Genomic DNA, 18,274 nt, shown 5'->3' on the forward strand with positions numbered 1-18,274 from the left:
ACTTTGCAGACATTTAATTACTTATTGCAGCAAAAGGATTTCAGCTCAATGGACAAATCCCAGTACTGCCAGAACCCAGTGTTCAAAATTAATGAGTCAGGCCCCAGAAGGTCCTGAGGCTGCCTTATGGAGTCATGAGATTGAAAAAAATAATAAATAAAAGGACACATTTTGGGATTCATTTTGATTTGCTTTCTGGTTTTTTAACTTTTAGGATGTACATTTTTGAGCTTTTCTCTGCAATCATGAAGGTGACAAACTTATTTTTGTTTTAAATAAAATCTGAGACTCACACATAATCGCATGAGTCCAGGAGCTGGGGTTTTAAGGAAAAATATCAAATATCGTGAGACTTGTGATAAAATCATGACAGTTGGCAACACTGACTAAGAGGGGCAGGACACCTGAGATGCCCAGGGACTGTAGTGTGCATTGCGGCTGCTTGGTGCCTATCAGGATTTAGTCCTCTTAATTAAAAGATTAGAACAGCTCCATCTTTTGCATAAATAAGATACCTAGGCCAGATTCTGAGCTGGTGTAAATCAGTGTAGCCATGTTGGTTACAGCAGCAAAGGATCTGTTCCAAGGCTTTTGCATGAAAGGAGTTTTTGTAATTAATCTTTATTTATGAGAGAGAAACACAAAGGGTTTGATTGAGCAACCCTTTCCCCTTGGTGAGCACTTTCATGATTAGTTGCACCAAAGCCCTTCAAATTAGCTTTCAAGTGCCCAGCACCCATAACTGGAGCCAGATTTTCCAACATCCTCAGCTCCCATTTCAACTCCTCAGTTAGAACCAGACTTTCCAAAAGCTCTCAGCTCCCACAAACTGCAAGTTTTTTTTTAAATGTGCCGAGCTCTCTTGAAAACCTGGTCCCAATTGTGGGGGCTGCACATTTATGAAAGTTTGGTCCTGTGTTTGGTTTCTTGTTTCCTGCCACCAAACATGGCATTTCAAGGAGCAAGAAAACAACCACATAATACTGAAGACTATTTGGGCTTACATCTGTGTAGACTGGAACTGATCACAGAAAAATAACTAAGTAACAATAGCATAATATGTTCCATTCTACTTCCATGCATGTCTGTCTTCTGGCTACACATACTCCTTTGAATCAGAATAGAGAGACAACACGAGAGAGATACACTTGTATATTCGTACTTCATGCAATCACTGGCTTCCTGAGATATGACTGAATAAAGTGCATGGTGGGAATTATAGGACAGGATAAATTTTATGGATTGTGTGCTGCAAAACAAATAAAAATATTTGGGCAACGGAAACCATTGGCCTTGTTTTTGTCCCCAAATAGTCACAATCCCCACAAGCCAGTGATAGTGTCATTTCTTGCTCCTGGGCCACTGGGGAGATTTTATTAAGCTACCACAATCATTTTTGCAAAGGTTGAGAGTTCATTGCAGAAAATTCCTTTTTTCTTGATGGAACTGCAGCACTGGGTGAACAGTTTACACTTTATTGCAACACCTGAGAGAAGTAAAACATTTACCCCCAGACTCCATATTGTGCAGTCATAGCATTTGACAGTGGGTGGAAATTATTAGCTTAGGGAGAGGGGAAGTACAAGATGATCTCAATGGGACAGAAAATGAGAAGAGAACAAATCAGAGGAGAGAGTGAGCTGTCAGTAGGGCTATTACAAACACAACTTTTTAGAGCAAATTGTCTCTTTCTTTCTACCAGGGCATTTTAGGTTCTGGCTTTGCCCTGAAGGTTCAAGAACAGCATCGGCAAAAGCACTTTGAGAAGAGGCGAAACCCTGCAGCTGGCCTGATTCAGGTTAGCAAGCAGTGCCCCGATCCTGAAGACAGAAAACTCCCCTGATGCCAGCAGCTGCTCTGTCTCAGCAGACATTCTGGCCCAGAGATGACTGTCCAGGGGTGGCTGGGATTTTTGTGTGTTACATTTCTGTATTGGTAACAATAGCTGGCTAGGAATGAACTGACACAAAGGAGATCTCTCCACCTAGCTCTGTCACTGCATCTCCACCTACCCTCCTGGAGTCAGGTCTTCGGTCCCTGCTCTAGCTGCTTTCCACAGCCTCAGGCAGCAACCTCCCCTAATGGGACAGCTGAAGATTCCTGCTGGCAAAGAGGCTTCACATCACCTACACATAGGGGGCAGGGAGGGGCCATGCCATGGCTGGGGTGAAGTGACCGGAGCTCTGCTTTGCCTCCAGCTGGTGCAGTGGTCCCTATGGGGCCATTTTGCCCCCCCCCCAGCCAGTCCAGAATTGGGGAACAGAAAAATGGCTTAAAGCCACCTCTTCTTCACCCCCCTCAACTCAGCTGATGGTCTATAGCCCCATGTTTTCAGTGTAGAAAGACCAGTGTTAAAAAAAAAAAAGCCCACTTTGCCCCCTGCAGGTACAGACGCTGTTTCTAGGTGGAGTATTTGAAAGTCATCCTAGTGCAAAGTAAAGAGCTTCAGGTGCACTTCCCTCTTCTTATAAGGTCTTCTTCATTGTGAGCCTTGCCTAATTCCCATCAAAATCGATGGGAGGCTTCCCATGGACTTCCTTGAGCTGTGGAACAGACCCTAACCCTCATTCTAACCAGCCTCCTAGGAATGGACACACAGAGTACATCTACACTGCGAAAATAGACCCGTGGCAGCGAGTCTCCGAGCTCGGGTCAACTGAAGGGCTCTCAGGGCTTGGGCTGCTGGTCTCAAAATAGCCATGTAGACGTTCTGGCTTGGGCTGGAGCCTGGGCTCTGAAACCCAGCAACCCTGAGCTCAAGTATCTACACTGCAATTTTTAGCCCTGTTGTGCAAACCATGTGAGCTCAAATCATTGATCCAGGCTCTCCATCTCGCTGGTGCGGGGGAGGGGTGCGGAGGAGGGGTGCGGGTGTTGCAGTGTAGAAGTACCCTCTATTCTTGCACTGAAGAATACCGTTAAGCCATGAAACAGTGCAAGTGAGAGGTTTTAAGAATGTTACAGGTGGGAAATGAACCTAAGGGAGCAACATCTGGGACTCAAGCAAGGAACCTTTATATTAAACTGTCTCAGACAAATTGTTTCCGATTCATTATTCTTTGAGACTCTCTGGAGGAGGAGGGAAGGTGGCATTTTGAGGCAGCTCAAAAGGTGCTAGATAGCAGCCCTGAAAATAAATGCAAGGAAATCATCCACAGGATGACAGCAGATGCTGTCAGCCAGTCTGAGAGGAGAAAAGACAAAATCCAAGAAGATTTAGTTAATACATGATGCAGACAATTAATTAATTCAGCTGGTTTCCCCCAAATTGGTTTTATGCAAAAAGAAAATTTATATGAATGTGATGCTGCGATTGGGAGCATTTTTTGATGGAAACAGATGTCTGTGCATAAGACACTCTTGTAATCTAAGTAATAGTCTGCTATTGCAGCAGGAAAGGCATAGACTGTCAGGTCTTCCAGTCTACAGAAAGACCCTGTTCTTTATCAATAAAACCCAGCAGAGCAGGAACCCAATGGGAGCTGCTGGCTCAAGGCAGAGGGTGTGATTCAGATCTCAGTCAGACTCGCATAGATCAGGTGTAGCAGCGCTGTGAGAGTCGGTGGAGATGCACTAATTTAAGATCAGAATCAGACCCAAAGAGTGGATCTGTGACAGACTGAATCGTTGGGTTAAGGAAGCGGGAAGCTACTAGACTGAGCTACTTGTGAGCCATGTAATCCTTTGACTTGAAAACTTTGATGTGTGTTCCAGCTGAATGGATATTGACTATCAGGATGTGTTCTCTGAGAAGGGTCAGATTGAAGGGTCAGATTTTCAGAGATGCTGAGCACCCCCAGCTCCCCTTGACTCAGCTGGGGTTGTAAGCAGCAGTGCTTCTAACAGTCAGGTTCTAAGCCTTGTTTGTGGGCCTTGCTTATGTTGTTTTTAACATAACCAGCCAGAAAGCGAGGGCAGCATTTTCAGAGGCAAGTGCCATGAGGCAGGGATAGATCTTCAATTTTAAACTGTTTACTGAGCAGCAGTGCAAATCGTTACTGTGTATTTTCATAGGCTCATCTACTGCATAGAGATCTGGTCATCTCTTTTAGAAATTCTGGTCTGAATCAAGAGAAGAACCCTTCCGTTTGCAGCTGGCTAGCACTCTGGTCCTCTGATGAATCTGCTGATCATATTTCTCTTGCTGCGGATTGGAGGGTTAGGGTGGGAAGGACGATTATAGCTGTTTTTCACTCACATGTACAGCTCCCTTCTCCTCCACAGGCTGCTTGGAGGTTCTATGCCACCAACCTCTCTCGAACTGACCTTCACTCTACCTGGGAGTACTATGAACGCACAGTCACTGTTCCCATGTACAGGTACCGACTTTAAACACCTTCTTACAGGTTCCTGTTTCATGATGCCAATGACTCCATCCAGCCCATTCATTTTTTATATTAATTAAATACATTTTTAAAATTTGATTTGAAAAGCTTGCAAGAGCTGGTGTAATTTTAAGTTTCTTCTTATTTTTTTTGCTTTATTTTAATGTCCATGATATTAAATTACTTTTGTGTGCATGTTGTTGTTTTCACCTTTATTTCTCTGTATCCATTGGTAGTTGCATTGTGTTGTGACAGTTGCTACGGCAGTGTGAAGACTTCCTCCAGAGCAGCCTTGGAAAGTAGGTAAATGCGTCCTTTGCCTTGCCACGCAGATCTTAATTCTGATTTGTGTGGTCATGTCATTGTAACCAGATTCTAATGGTTCTTCTGCCTTTCAGCAAACTTCTGCTCCCATCCCTTGACTGGTCCTGACGTTCTCCCAGAGTACAGCACTTTGTTCACTGCTTCCTTGAGTTGTAATTGGCATTTATAGGGTCTGCAGCCTCCTCTGATTCCACCTAGGCCGGTGGGATACAGAGAGGATGAGGCCCTGGGGCAGTGACGTTGATTTATATTGTAATGGTTCTCAGAGTCAGAAATTAAACAGAGCACATGTCTCTCTCTGGGGGTTTGAATGAGGCAAAGCCTTCTCTTCTATATCTCTTCAAATATTGAGACTGGGCAATTGCTTGCAATAGGAGAGAAATCCTAAATGGCAACCCAAGGTAGATGTTGATGAAAAGAATAGTCACAACTGCCATCCCTGCAAGTGGACACTTTCTGGCAGTCATGGCACCAGGGACACACTGCTCCCAGCCTGAAATCCATGCTTGCCTTTGTGACATCGGATAACAGCGTCTCTCAGGCTGATAGCAAAGACATGTCAGTAGGCAGGACTGCCACAGAGTTCTCCTGCATCTTCAGGAGGAGAGCAGCAGAAAAGTTTGTTTCCAAACAACTGGTTTGGATGCCCAGGCATCTTCCATAGCTCTTACGCCAGGGGGTATTCAGCTTATTTAAGACCTGAGGCTTGACCCATCCTATCAGATGCCTGTGGATAGGTTTGACCTCCCAGCTTTGCCGGGATCAGACCTATAGGAGCAACTGCTTGTGTATGCAACAGCTCTGCCTGCAGCCTGAACTGCCTCTGCGGCTCACCCTGGGTAGGGGGGCAACCCAGGGCTGCCAAGAGCCCAGCATCTTGTATGACTCACACACACACACCTGGCAGTGCCGTCGTGCTGTCACACAGCCCATCGGGATGCCCACCCACATCGGGCAGGGCTGCAAATGCTTCTCCCAGCAGTTGGGAGCTGCTGTGGTGCCTGCTATCCAGGCAGCCTCTCTGCTGCCCCTGCTGAATCCAGGAGGAGGAGAAGGAGGAGGCAATCAGCAGGGACTGAAGGGGAGGGGCTCAAGGAGTGCCACCATGCTCTCCCAGCTAGCCCCCACCTACCCCCCCCTCACTCTCCAGGCAACTCCCAGCCTCCATCTGTCCCCAGTGAGCCCCCCAGTCACTCCTCCTACAGCTGTCAGCCCTCACCTCTAATCCAGGCCTGAACCCCACACAGTGCCCCGCCCACTCCTGAGCCACCCGCCAGTCCCCACACAGCCCTCTTCCCTACCCCCCCTCCAAACAGCCCTCAGCCCCCATCCTTCCCCTCACAATCCCCAGACGCTGTCACTTCCCATACAGCTCTCAGCACCTACCCACCAGCCATCCTCTATGCGGCCCCCAGCTGATCCACTGATCCTCAATCCCCAGAAAGCCAGCAGCACCCCTGCCCCATGGCCAGGCAGCACATGGGCCAGATCCCTCTCCCCGCAACTCATGTCACTTGCAGTTTCTCCCAAAGGGGGAAAATTCAGATTCCAGGTGCGCTGCCCTTCCTGCCCACCAGGAGCAGCTCCACGCAAATGGAAAGACTGAAGAGCTGCAAGAAATAAGTCTGATTTGCTTGGCCGCAGGGCAGCTGCCACATTTGAGTGGCATCCGTGTCAATTTGGCATGGTTTAAATGGAATGACCTCTTGCTAATACTAAGGCAGCACTTGAAGCTTAAATGACCCCAGTTAGAGTAGGGATAGCTGGAGAGTGGCATTCCCTTCAGGGTGGGACTTGCAGATGCACTGAAATTCCCTAGGAAATCCCCAGGATGAGGCATGATGCCCTGAAGAGACGTTCACAAAAGCACGGATCCTTTTCAGCAGCCCCTCTCTGTCCTCTGCATGTGGCGAAACAGACTGTGCTCCCCGGCCCCCACAGGCAGGCTCGACAATATGGCAATGCCAAGATGTGGGGGTTTTACGGATTTCCCTTGATGCTAAAAATAGCAGTGAGTGTCATTTTACACACCAAAGGCTTAACGTGCAATGCATCGCCAGGCAGCATTGTGCATCCCTGTCGTTTTAATGTGCATACATGGAGCTACACAGGACGGTCTGTGATGCTGAATGAATCAACCGGGTTAGTTCCACAGTAGGAATTGACTGATGGTGCCGGCCATTGTTTGGTCATTCTCATTGTCTGGTCATTGAGACAGCCCACGGATTTCTTATTTACCCCACTAGAGAATAGCATGGTACAGTATTGGAACGGTAGGTCTGTTACCCCTGGGAGGAACTGTCAGACAGAAGAGCTGTCTATTAGAAATCAAAATCTGTTTCTGTTCTCCCTGATTATTGGTGCGTGTTGGAATCCTAGCAGACAATCAGAATATGTTTCCTTGAGTGGGTGGGCCTGTCAGAAACCCTGCAGCCAGTCTGTTAATCCATTTTCAAAGTCCACTGGAACTCACATTACTATTATGATCAGTGCATTTTGCACGGGATCCATTCCCTATGTTTATTTCTTTTAGCTGAAGACATTTATGAACCACCTTCAGTGTTTTATTTAAAAAGCCTGTTTCCCAATAGCATTACACTCATTCAGTGAGTCTCTCCCTCCCTTCTCCTTGCCTTTAATTGAGGTTAAATAATTCCTACTGAAGTCAGCTCTCAGCGAGGGTGAGAGCACTGGATCTGCTCCAAAGTCCGTTGTGGTCCGTGGCAGCCCAGCCATTGATTTCAGTGGGCCATGGATCAGGCCTTGAGGGTGTTTGAAAGAATAAGCCTCTGGACAGTGAAATCCTTTTCAATGACTATTTGCTAAAGCAATTAGCCCGTTAAAATCGTTGCATCACGTGGACCAAAAGCTAAAATTCAGGTGGAAAGCTAATCTGGTCAGGTAAATGAAGACCTTTTGGATGCGTTGAATTGAAATTTAGCCTATGAAAGAGTAGAGCCATCTTAACTAAAACTCCCTCAAGGATGAGTTACTCATGGTGGGAGGGGGTGAGGGGCTGATGCAAGGCAATTAATCTCTGTTTGAGGAACAACTGCATGACCTGTGGTCCTTGGAGGAGATATTACCACTAGTTCTGCACAGGCTGGCCCAGAGGGTGGAATTTGAATATGTGGGTTCACTGGCCATAACACCCCTCACAAATGATGGCCATTATTCTATCCCCTGGGGCTGAAGCCCAATGCACTTTCCCTGGGTTGGGGAGGGTAGATTTTGTCTCCAATTCACATTCCTTTCCCACCGAATTTCACCTGCATAAACCCTGATTATTGTGCTGTATGCAGGTACACTTTGAATGTCAAATTCAATGATTTGAATTTGACATTCAAATGACTAAGGGTTGGGGACATTTGAATATGTGGGTTCACTGGCCATAACACCCCTCACAAATGATGGCCATTATTCTATCCCCTGGGGCTGAAGCCCAATGCACTTTCCCTGGGTTGGGGAGGGTAGATTTTGTCTCCAATTCACATTCCTTTCCCACCGAATTTCACCTGCATAAACCCTGATTATTGTGCTGTATGCAGGTACAGTGAATGTCACCCACAAGGTCAAAAGAAAACCATGTCACACCAATATGTTAAATATGGCGTAAGCCACATAGTTTGGAGACAGATCTGAATGTGGAAAAAGATCTGATGAACTTCCCCAAATGGCAGGTCTGCATGTCTAGGAATTTGGTTTGCACCTTGTTAATGCTTAACAGGTTTCGATTGTACTACAGCAGTGGTTCTAAAACTTTTGCACTGGTGACCCCTTTCACACAGCAAGCCTCTGAGTGTGATCCCCCTTATAAATTAAAAAGACTTTTTTATATTATATATTTAACACCATTATAAATGCTGGATGCAAAGCGGGGTTTGGGGTGGAGGCTGACAGCTCGCGACCCCCCCATATAATAACCTCACGACCCCCTGAGGGGTCCAGACCCCCAGTTTGAGAACCCCTGTACTACAGTTTCTAAATGTAGCAATACTGTCCTTACTATGAAGTAAGGGGAGTATGTATGATCGGGAGGTTATAGACATGGGACTAGGAGCCAGGACGGCAGAGATCTGTTCTCAGCGCTGTCACTGACTTGTGGTTTGATCTTGGAAAAGTCACTTACTGTAACTTCTTTATAACAAAATCTCCCTGACTGTAAATGGGGATAATAAACCTGGCCTCAGATGGGTGTCGGGAGTATTAATAAATGTTTGTAAACCATCGGAGATCCTCTTATTACAGTTGCTAAATTGACGTGCCAAGGTTTGCCATTGAACCAAAATTACTGTGATATAAATGAACCACCCGCGGGCTGCTGCATAAGGTGCCCGACACACTGGATAAAACATGGTGTCGGCAGTGCTTCATTTGAGCCAGGGCTGAGCCCCGGCACCTCTAGGCCGGGCAGTTCCTAGCCCCGGCCCCTCTTGCCACGTCAGTTATTAAAGTTAAAAAAATGGCTTGTGCCCTGGCATCTCTTTCATTAGGAATTGAGCACTGAGTGCCAATGTCAGTCATGCAACGTGGTGCATCCTCTGAAATTCTCCTGGATGCTGCACAGAACCACCAGTAGCCTCTCACAGTTTATGATTTAATGTATGGGGTTCACTCTATAACGTATCATCTCCCATGTCAATAGCCCTTGAAATCTGTCAGGCGAAGCTCAGTACAAGTAGCGTCCCCCCCCCCCATTAAAAAAAAGGAAGTGGGGGGTTAACTTTATATTCTGGCTGTAGCTTTCATCACACACAGAGGCGCAGTGTCCATTCTGCCTTCTTCTACCCACTTCCCTAAGGAATTCATGTTATTCCAAATTGTTGAATGAAATAAGCAATATAAGTCACTGATGGAATGCCACATGGCCCAAAATGACACAGGACAGCCCTGCCGTGGGTTACCTCTGCTGTGATCTAGCAGATGAATAAGTCTGTTTTGGAAGGGGGTATGGGGAAGTGGGTATTTCCTCCGCGTGATAAGTAAGATGTGGTGACTGGTATCTTGGCCCAAAGCTGGTAGGTTGGCATTGACGCATCTTTTGCTCACATTGTACTGCTTATTCCTCATTAAGTAGCTGTCAGCAGGAGCCCTGTGACATGGGCTTACATGTTTTCTCAATGTTGCTCCCACAAAGAATGGATTGTTTCACACTGGAAAATTATTACATACGCCTTGCGGGAACATCAGATTTCCAGAACCTCATTGCAATGACCTACTGCAGTAGAGTCAGACCCACTTCTTTTGGGAGGATATTTTATTCCCAAAGAAAATCTAAAATTGAACCCTTACACTCAAAGTATGTCAGTACCAAAGTTCAAATAAATAAAACGTGAAACATATGGATTCAATCTGCATAGAAAAGCACATTGTAATGGGCATTTATGCATGTACATACTTATACACCAAGACATCAGAAATTTTTGTGTACATTTGTAACCAGATTTGCTTAAAAGGACTCTGTCCTTCATCACCACCAGTTCTAACAATACCCAGCTCTCGACTACATTACTATCCCTGATGTGAATGCGCTCTCTGTGTATTGGCAGTCATAGGGTATAAATCAATGGCCACTAGAGATATGCTTATGGTATGGAATTAGTGTAGATCTTCTGAACCTCATTCTTGGACACGTTGAACCCAGGAGCTATGCTTCTGGAGAGGTACCTCATTAGTTAGCATTTCAGAGTGAGGAGCTCATGTGATTCTAGGAGGAGGCCCCAGCTGACAGAACCTCCAAATGTAATAATTCCCCCAGGGAATGTTTGCAAAAGGTTGCTTGGAGGTTTCTACATTTTCCCCTCAATCTCTTTTGCCCACCTTTGTTTTTTGAGCAAACCCTAGACTAGCCATTATTGAAGTGCGATACGGATCTGCAGCAATTTGTAGTCCTACTGAGGTTGGGAAAGCTGGAGCCAATTCAGATTTGCCAGCCACCTGTAAGCCCGGTTCACAGTACATCTGCTCATTGAAATACAGGTAGCTCACATGCTAATTTTCTTTCTTCTGTTTCTTTTCTCCCTCCTTCCACCCCTTTTGCTGTTTTTCTTTCTCTGGCCCCTTTTGTTTTCTTTGGTGAAAACACTCGAAAAGCTCGCAAACGCAAACGTATGGTGCCTCCAGGTATGAAGTGCATGTGAATCTAAAACCATGTGTTATGTCACTCCTTCTTTGTCTGGGACCGTAACATGCTAAGCCTGTAATACAACCAAAACCCTGGTTTTTTTAAAAAAAGCTCCAAAATCAACCTCCCCGCTCAACTGTCTGTAGGCTAATTCCATGCATCTTCATCAATAGTCTAGCTGGTGGTTTGTACAAGCGTTGGGAAACTGTACATCTACATGGCAATGTCAGGAAGGAGAACAGGAGATTTCTCAGTGAGCTTGGTTTTCTAAGTGGAAGTTATGAACACCTTCAGATTCATAGGACAGTTAATAAGAAAACTCCCCATTCTCTTCTGCCCTTTTCTCATCCTTTTTTTCGTATTTCCATCTCTCAACTTTTCCTCTCCTTCACCCCTTTTTTCTCCTCTGCAGCCCTCTCTTATCCCAATCCACTCTTGGTTGTCACAGCTGTGGCCACTAACTACCAGTGAAGATACGTTAAACCGAAATGGCTGGTTTTGACCTCACTTGACAGCCTGTGCTAGCTTTCGAAGGGGCAGTTTAACCTCAATAAGGTTTATGAGAGTTACTGGCAATTCAGAGCTGAGCGAACTGTTTGCAGTGAATAATTCATTCAGTGAGTCTAACCTTTTGGAGTCTTTCAGGTTGAAAGGATCTATATGTATGATACATGTAAAAGATTTATTATGAATAAATATTATCTCAGTGGCTACTAAAAGTGGATTTTCAAATCACAGGGATATGTTAGACATGAAGGAAATCCCAAAGGAAAGTAAATACTTATTTTAAGAAGGAGAACAGTGATCACCTATTTGCTGCTTTGCATTTCAAAATTGCAGGCCTGATCCTGTTCTCCGTTAAACCAGTGTAAATCCACATACACTCCATTGATGTCAATCTGATTTCAGGCCTGTTTTTCCAAACCCGTCTCAGATTTTGCAGTTGCACGTTTTACAGCCACAGTGAGTTGCAGTCACATTTTTGTCCCTGCAGTTAATTTACAGGAAAAAAGCAACAATGCACTGCAGGGACAGAGTTGTGGATATACTTCACTGTGGCACAGAATGGAAGCTCGGTTTGAAAAGCCGTTGCTTTACTCTGGTATAACTGAGATAAAAAAATGGCCTCTTGTTTGCAGTCCATAAAATAAAGGTATTTACAAACTTCCAGAAGTTGGAAAATTTATGAAGAGTTGTTCAGGTCAGAGCCACAAAGTCATACTTCAGAAAATCGTTAATTTTACAGGACACATACTTCACCTCAATTTTTATATTTTAGCCATTTGTGTACAGACTTACTATTCTACAATTACAAAGCAACTGCATGGTTATTTCTGTCCTGATGCCATATAGGCTATTGACTTCATTGGAATAAGGATCAGGTTCCAGATATTCTCTGCAAAATTGTTATGTACGGTAGCGAAAATGGGATTTAGAGAAGAAAACCCTATGCAAGTTACTGGGCCCAAACTTCCGCTAGCCTCAAATTGGCCTTCAATTTTTGTGTGTGCACATTTGCCTACTCTGACAACAGTGCCCCCCGTACCCATATTTAAGTGCAGAATGAGTCTGTGCATTTTTGCAAGCAGAATCAATTGCATATGTAAACATGGGCATGCAAAAATCAGGGACTGCAGCTGAAAATTCATATGCATTCAAAATTCATATGCATACAATGCCAGATCCTCAGCTGGTGTAAATCAGCATAGCTCCATTGACGCCAACAAAGATCTGGCCCATAAGGCCCAATTCTGCAAGCCTTACACACATGAGTAATTCTGTTGAAGTCAATGGGACTGCTTGTGTGAGTAAAAGCTGTAAGACGGGGTTCCTCATTATCAGTTTTGTGGTGTCTCGGTCCATAAAGACAAAACCACAATGCAAAGGAGGTTCATTGCGAGTGTGGGCACTTGGTTCTTCTCAGAGACAGGACTTGCTGCATCTTGGGCCTCTCACGGTACCATGCTGTCCACCCAGCTCTGACATCCACTCCTTCTCATCGCTTTGATGTTCCGTCTTCCTCCCTCACTCCCTGGGGCTGCCTTATGGGATAATGACTATCGGTTCTGTGTGTGTGCATGTGTGTGTGGGTACACACTGCCCCGTCCAGCTGTTTTCCCCCTGTTGTGGTTTGTGATGGTATCGTGTTTTTTTTGCGGCGGGCTTTGAGGCATGAGAACCCCACGGCCCCGGCTCTGTTATGCTTGAATATTTGTGCTCCCAGCAACAGTAATTTTGTGCCGTGGGCAGGGAATGCCTGATGTTAGTGTTGTGTTTCTTGTGATGTATCAACAAGAGCAGGGCGGTCAATTTAATGAGAGAGAGAGGAGATGATTCACTTCTGGAGCCACAAGTACAAAGCAGGAGAGCCTGTGCAGCGAGCAGGAAATTCTAACCCGTTGCTGAGTTGGGTAGCGTGAGCTGTGTGTCGTACTGTACCTTGGTGTGTGCATCCTCTTGCCTTGCTGGTCTTGAAACATGCACCCTTGAAGCAAGTGAAACGAATGCTGGGACGAGAGAGAGAAAATGTCAAACACCACAATCTCAGGTTCTTTTCCACATCCTAGCGCAAAACACGACAACACCCTACTTTGCACACAGTTCTCTTCCACCCGTGCACCTTCAGGGTACTTCTATACTGCAGCTGTGAGGGTGCCTCCCAGCCTGGGGGGACAGACCCACTCTCGCTCAGCTTGAGCTGTGCACTAAAAATAGCAATGTGGACTTTGCGGCCCTGCCGGCAGCACGGCCAAGCAGCCAGAGTACAAGCCCGCCTGACCCCCTGGGAACATACTTGGGTGGCTAGCTTGGGCCATCGCCCAGGCCACAACGGCCACTCAGCTATTTTTAGCATGCTAGCTTGAGCAGAGCTAGTGCGTGTCTGTCTAGCTGAGCTGGGAGGCATACTCCCACCTGCTGTGTAGATGTACCCTTAGAGGCACAAAGATGTCAAGATCCAACAGTTTGGAACGAAACTCAGCAAAACCTGAGCCCTCCATTTCCCTTCATATGAGGTGTATGAAGACATAAAAGCCACAGTGTACCTCACTGGCAGAGCAGCTCAGTAACTGGTTCCTGAACTGGTATGATAGCTAGAGAGGAGGCCGAGCGGCAGTACTCGCATCTAGGTTTTGGGTTCAGCATGTTCAGGTTTGCTCCTGTCTCCAGTGATGATCGCCAGAAGACTAGTCAACCTTCCTTCTTTTGCTCCGCAAACACACAGACTCCACCATTAAAATGTAGCATCTGCATTTGCGAACTCCCTTTCGTTCCTTTGGCTTCAGTGCTGCATTCAGCTGCTGGCGTTTGGAAGCCACATGGCTGAACCTGTTCTACGGAGAGGCAGCCATTTTCAGCATCATGTGAGCCTAATGCGTTTGTTCCCGTGGTTGGAGCAAGTGACTGGGAGCCAACAGAAAGATCTTGGGACCTAGCTCTGATTGAGTTACTGACTTGCCGGGTCACACTGGACAGGCCATTTGGACTCCTAGTTTGCTCACCCTAGTGCAGAAAAGCTGGGCCATCACCAGATGTTTTACTGGAGATGAAGAAAGTAATCCACAAAAAGGAATTAGGTGCACAACTTCCAGTAAAAATCAGTGGCATTTTGTGCTTGATTTTGTGCACACATCGGCTCAGATAATGCCCTGCAAGGAATCTACAAAAAACAGCCAGTGGCCCTGAATGAACATAATGATGAAGTGCTTCATGCATCACTCCACTGCAGCGAGATCAGGGTCTCCCTGGTAGGATCATTAATTCATCAGGATGGCTGGCTTCAGTATGTGTTATCCTTTAGGGGGAAACAAAACTCTGGCTGAGAGATGTCAGAGGAATGTGGCTGTACTGCTCTGGAAAGAAGCCAGGCCAAATTTTGAGGCCCTATTTTTGTCAACCTCTTTAGGAACTTTTTGATTACCTCCATTTTGGGCACACAAAAACCCAACCATTACATTCACTGAATGGATAATTGTGCTTTTAAATGTGAGTTTTGTACATGCAGCACACATGCTCTTGTAATCGTGTGGTCAGTTAAGCAAGACCACTGAAAATGCTTCCCTTATAATTTAAAGCTGCTGAAGAACATGTCCATAATTATGCCCTGCTTTGTTCCAAGATTGACTGAGCAGGTGTATAAGAAATGTGGACCAATGACTATGACCAGTGTGATAGCTTATCTGGGACGGACAGGTGCGTCCAATCCATAGGGAGCATCTAAGTTCGGGAATGCTTCTTGCCCTGTAATGACTAGATATCAGTCCTGCGACTGCTGACAGCTAATGCAGAATCTCCTTTACTTGAAGTGTAGAGCCCAGTTTTAGATCTGAACAGCTGGGTCATAGCTGAGCAAAGAGATCCTGCCCATACAGGAGACACCTCATGGTTCTCGCTCTTTTCGCCAGTAGTCTGGATGCGTCACAGAAGTGGTCATCTGACAGAACATGGTGGGGGAAAGAGCAGCTTTCTTCGATGCTCTGCCCTCCTTAGTTGCTAACTGTGCACTGAGATTCCGATGTTAAGGACTGCCCTCCCTGCATGCTGTGAGTGACACATTTGTAAGGAACCCAGACAGCTGCCATGTAGGAGGTGCTGTGTATGTTGAGAAGGAGGAGGCAGCAGTCCAGGATGGGTGACTCTCCTTTGAATGAGCATAAATTCCTTGATGTGCTGCCTTAGGATGCCAAGAGCTGCATAGGGGTCTGGCTAGCTAGGGCTTGTCTACACGACCACGTAAGCCAATGTAAGTTACGTCGTTCAGGGGTGTGAACGCCTGCCAACATAGCTTCCGCCTCTCGTTGAGGTGGAGTAATTAGGCCAACAGGAGAGCTCTCTCCCAGCGACATAGGGCGTCTTCACCAGATGTGCTACGTCGGTGCAGCTGCACCAATGTAGCGTGATAGTGAAGACAAACTCTTACACCCATTCCAGACTGAACTAGCTAGTATCTGGGCGCATTTACTTCAGGCAAGAGTGTAAATATTTTGAGACTTGCCACAGGCAGGCCGGAGGGTTATCTGTGCTGATTTCATGCCCTCTGGGAAGACATGCTGGAAGGAGGAGTTTCGGATATTGGCAAAGACACACCAGGGTTGTGCCAAGGAAGTCTCAACAAGCATCTGGATTTGTCCCATCAGCCCCTGACCCTGCGCACAGAGTCCCTGAGCAGACGCTTGAGTGGATGCTGCTCTTTCCAGCGAAGTGAGTCTTTTACGGAGATGAATCCCGTCTCCCGACATTTCCAGTCTGCTTCTCTCGCAGTTGAGAACTCGACCGTGAATATCAATGTAAAATATTTATAGAGCCATCCTCAGATCCATAAAGGTTTCGTGGACTCACAGTAGCACTCTTTCTGCCCTTTACATAAACGTCTCTCCTTCACTTCTGCCAGCTGACATACAGGTGGGCAGCATAGTTAATACCTGCCGTGCATTGCAACTCAGTAGGTTTTATGTTGTTAGAAAGATAAAGCCAGATAGGCAGAATTTTTCATGAACCAATGGATGATCAGAGTGGTAGGGTGAGTCTCTTTTTCTGTAAGTTTCAGATCACAGATGAGGAGGAAACATCCGTTCTACCCTAAGATACAAGGCATATCATCCATTTATTTTGTCTTCACCAGGACCGGACACATGAAGTATGAATCAAACATTCAACCAAATTCAAAGCTGGACCGAGCATTTGTTATAAGTCTTAAACACTGCTGCCAGTTTCCTTGGATAGTCGCAGCCTCTGGAAGTCTGTCCCTCCTCACACTGTAAGATTCTGCCTCTTCCTCCAGGATACCCCCAGTTTCTGGAGTTCTGCCTCTGGCAACAGGATCACACTACAGTGTACTTTGAGTTCTTCTGCCAGCCCTAGTCTCTGGGACCTGCATGACACCTCTAACAAAGTAGGGCCAACTGCTAAACAACATGCTGTAAACACCTGCCTTGCCAAATGTAACAGTACTGTACAGGAACACTGGCCACTGCTCAACTTCGGAGAGTTTAGAGATACAAGAATGCAGATGAAATTTCTCTCTCTCTTTCTCTCACTGCCTTGCTATCTGTCTCTCCTGCACCTACCTTCGGGCACTTTGAAAAGTGGCCTTAGCAGTACGATCCCTGTTCATTCTCCCCAAGCTACCCGGTGTTTGCAAACCACGACACAAAGCTCAGATTGGTTGAAAGTAGGTGGGTGGGGTAGTTCCCGTGACAGGAAGTTGTGATATTGTCTCTGCCTGAATGTAATTGTCTCTCATTTTCTCACTTTAGACTCATTCCGCCTCTGAACCAGCTGGAACTCCTCAGGAACCTGAAGAGCAAATCGGGACTGACTTTCAGGTTAGCAACAGAGCTGGGAGAGCTCAGAAAACACCCAGCTGGCAAACCAATTTCCTTCCTTCCTTCCTTCCTTCCTTCCTTCCTTCCTTCCTTCCTTCCTTCCTTCCCTGGTATGTGCACAGCCCTGGATAATTCTGTGTACCTGGATGCTGCCATATAATGGGTTATATATGGTGCGTTGGCTCCCATCCCTCTCCCCAGGTGATGCTTGTAAATTCCTTTGCTAGACCCTTTCCTACATCATCTTCTATTAAACATTCCCTGCGTGTTCAGCTGACAACAGAAAGTAATATGTCATGAGGCTACCTGGCCAGTCTGAGCAAAGTGCTGAAGGGGGTTGGGGCTTTTTAAGACCTCTGGAGTTATCTCATGTTTCAGAAAAATTGTTAAAGCATCAGGAGCTTAACATGCCTGACTAAAGGACTTACAATTTGTATATTTAACCCCAGGATTGGGCATGGCTCCTGGCTTGTTTGTAAATGGCATCTGTGTTATGTTCCCCCAGGCCCTGTAGCATGGCTTCTCTCCTTCTGCTCAAGGGAATTTGGATGGGACTCTCTTCAGAGCTCATCAATACCACGTTATTTAACTACCTAAAATGGTCACTGCTGAGTAGAGCCAGGCCCAGGAGATCTGCATTCGTATGTCCACTAGAGTTTTAGGAAATTGGTCCCTGGATTTGCATCTGAACTTCCCCAGAGTGATCTGGTGTTCTGGCTCAGGCAAATCCCTACTCACTGGGGGACAAGTGTCACTCCCTCTCTCCCAAGGACCAAGTGAGCTGCCTCTGCAGCATTCTCAATCCCTGCCAGCTTGGAGAATGGGAGATGGTGGCCAGAAATCAAATGCAGCTCTCCTAGGTGGAAATGCAAAGAACTTTCACTAGGCCACCAGGCCATTTTTCATCATTTTTTTTTGTTGGGAGAGAGAAGTTCTTGAATCGTATATGAACCTTGGGTGAGATTTTCAGCCTGGCCTTAACTTGGCCTCTGGTTTTGTGCCAGAAATTGTAGAGGTGCCATTTAGTTCACTTTGTCTTCTATGCCCTGGATTTACTGGGGCAATCAGGTATTTAGACATCTAAATGACATGCAGCAACTGCATACCCAAATTGCCAGAGTTTGAAAACATGGCTCGCGTCTCTCTCTCTCAATGAGCAGTTGCCAAAGATAATTTTT

The 18,274-nt window shown here is 46.1% G+C and overlaps 1 protein-coding gene across 17 annotated transcripts in view; it reads left to right on the forward strand.

Moving 5' to 3' along the window:
* The window catches only part of KCNQ2 (potassium voltage-gated channel subfamily Q member 2), a 124,359-nt gene that overhangs the window by 61,620 nt on the left and 44,465 nt on the right, over nt 1-18,274 (forward strand). For 11 of the 17 annotated variants that reach the window (XM_078848331.1, XM_078848340.1, XM_073309034.2 and 8 more), the window contains exons 7-10: nt 1,703-1,798; nt 4,225-4,319; nt 10,743-10,772; nt 17,028-17,096. In XM_078848331.1, coding sequence (XP_078704457.1) covers nt 1,703-1,798; nt 4,225-4,319; nt 10,743-10,772; nt 17,028-17,096 — 290 coding nt within the window. The remainder of the gene's footprint in view (nt 1-1,702; nt 1,799-4,224; nt 4,320-10,742; nt 10,773-17,027; nt 17,097-18,274) is intronic. The other 6 variants (XM_078848333.1, XM_073309036.2, XM_078848336.1 and 3 more) reach the window with 1 other exon arrangement.

The sequence above is a fragment of the Lepidochelys kempii genome, chromosome 13, assembly GCF_965140285.1.
Source record: "Lepidochelys kempii isolate rLepKem1 chromosome 13, rLepKem1.hap1, whole genome shotgun sequence".
In the NCBI taxonomy this organism is placed as follows: Eukaryota; Metazoa; Chordata; order Testudines; family Cheloniidae; genus Lepidochelys; species Lepidochelys kempii.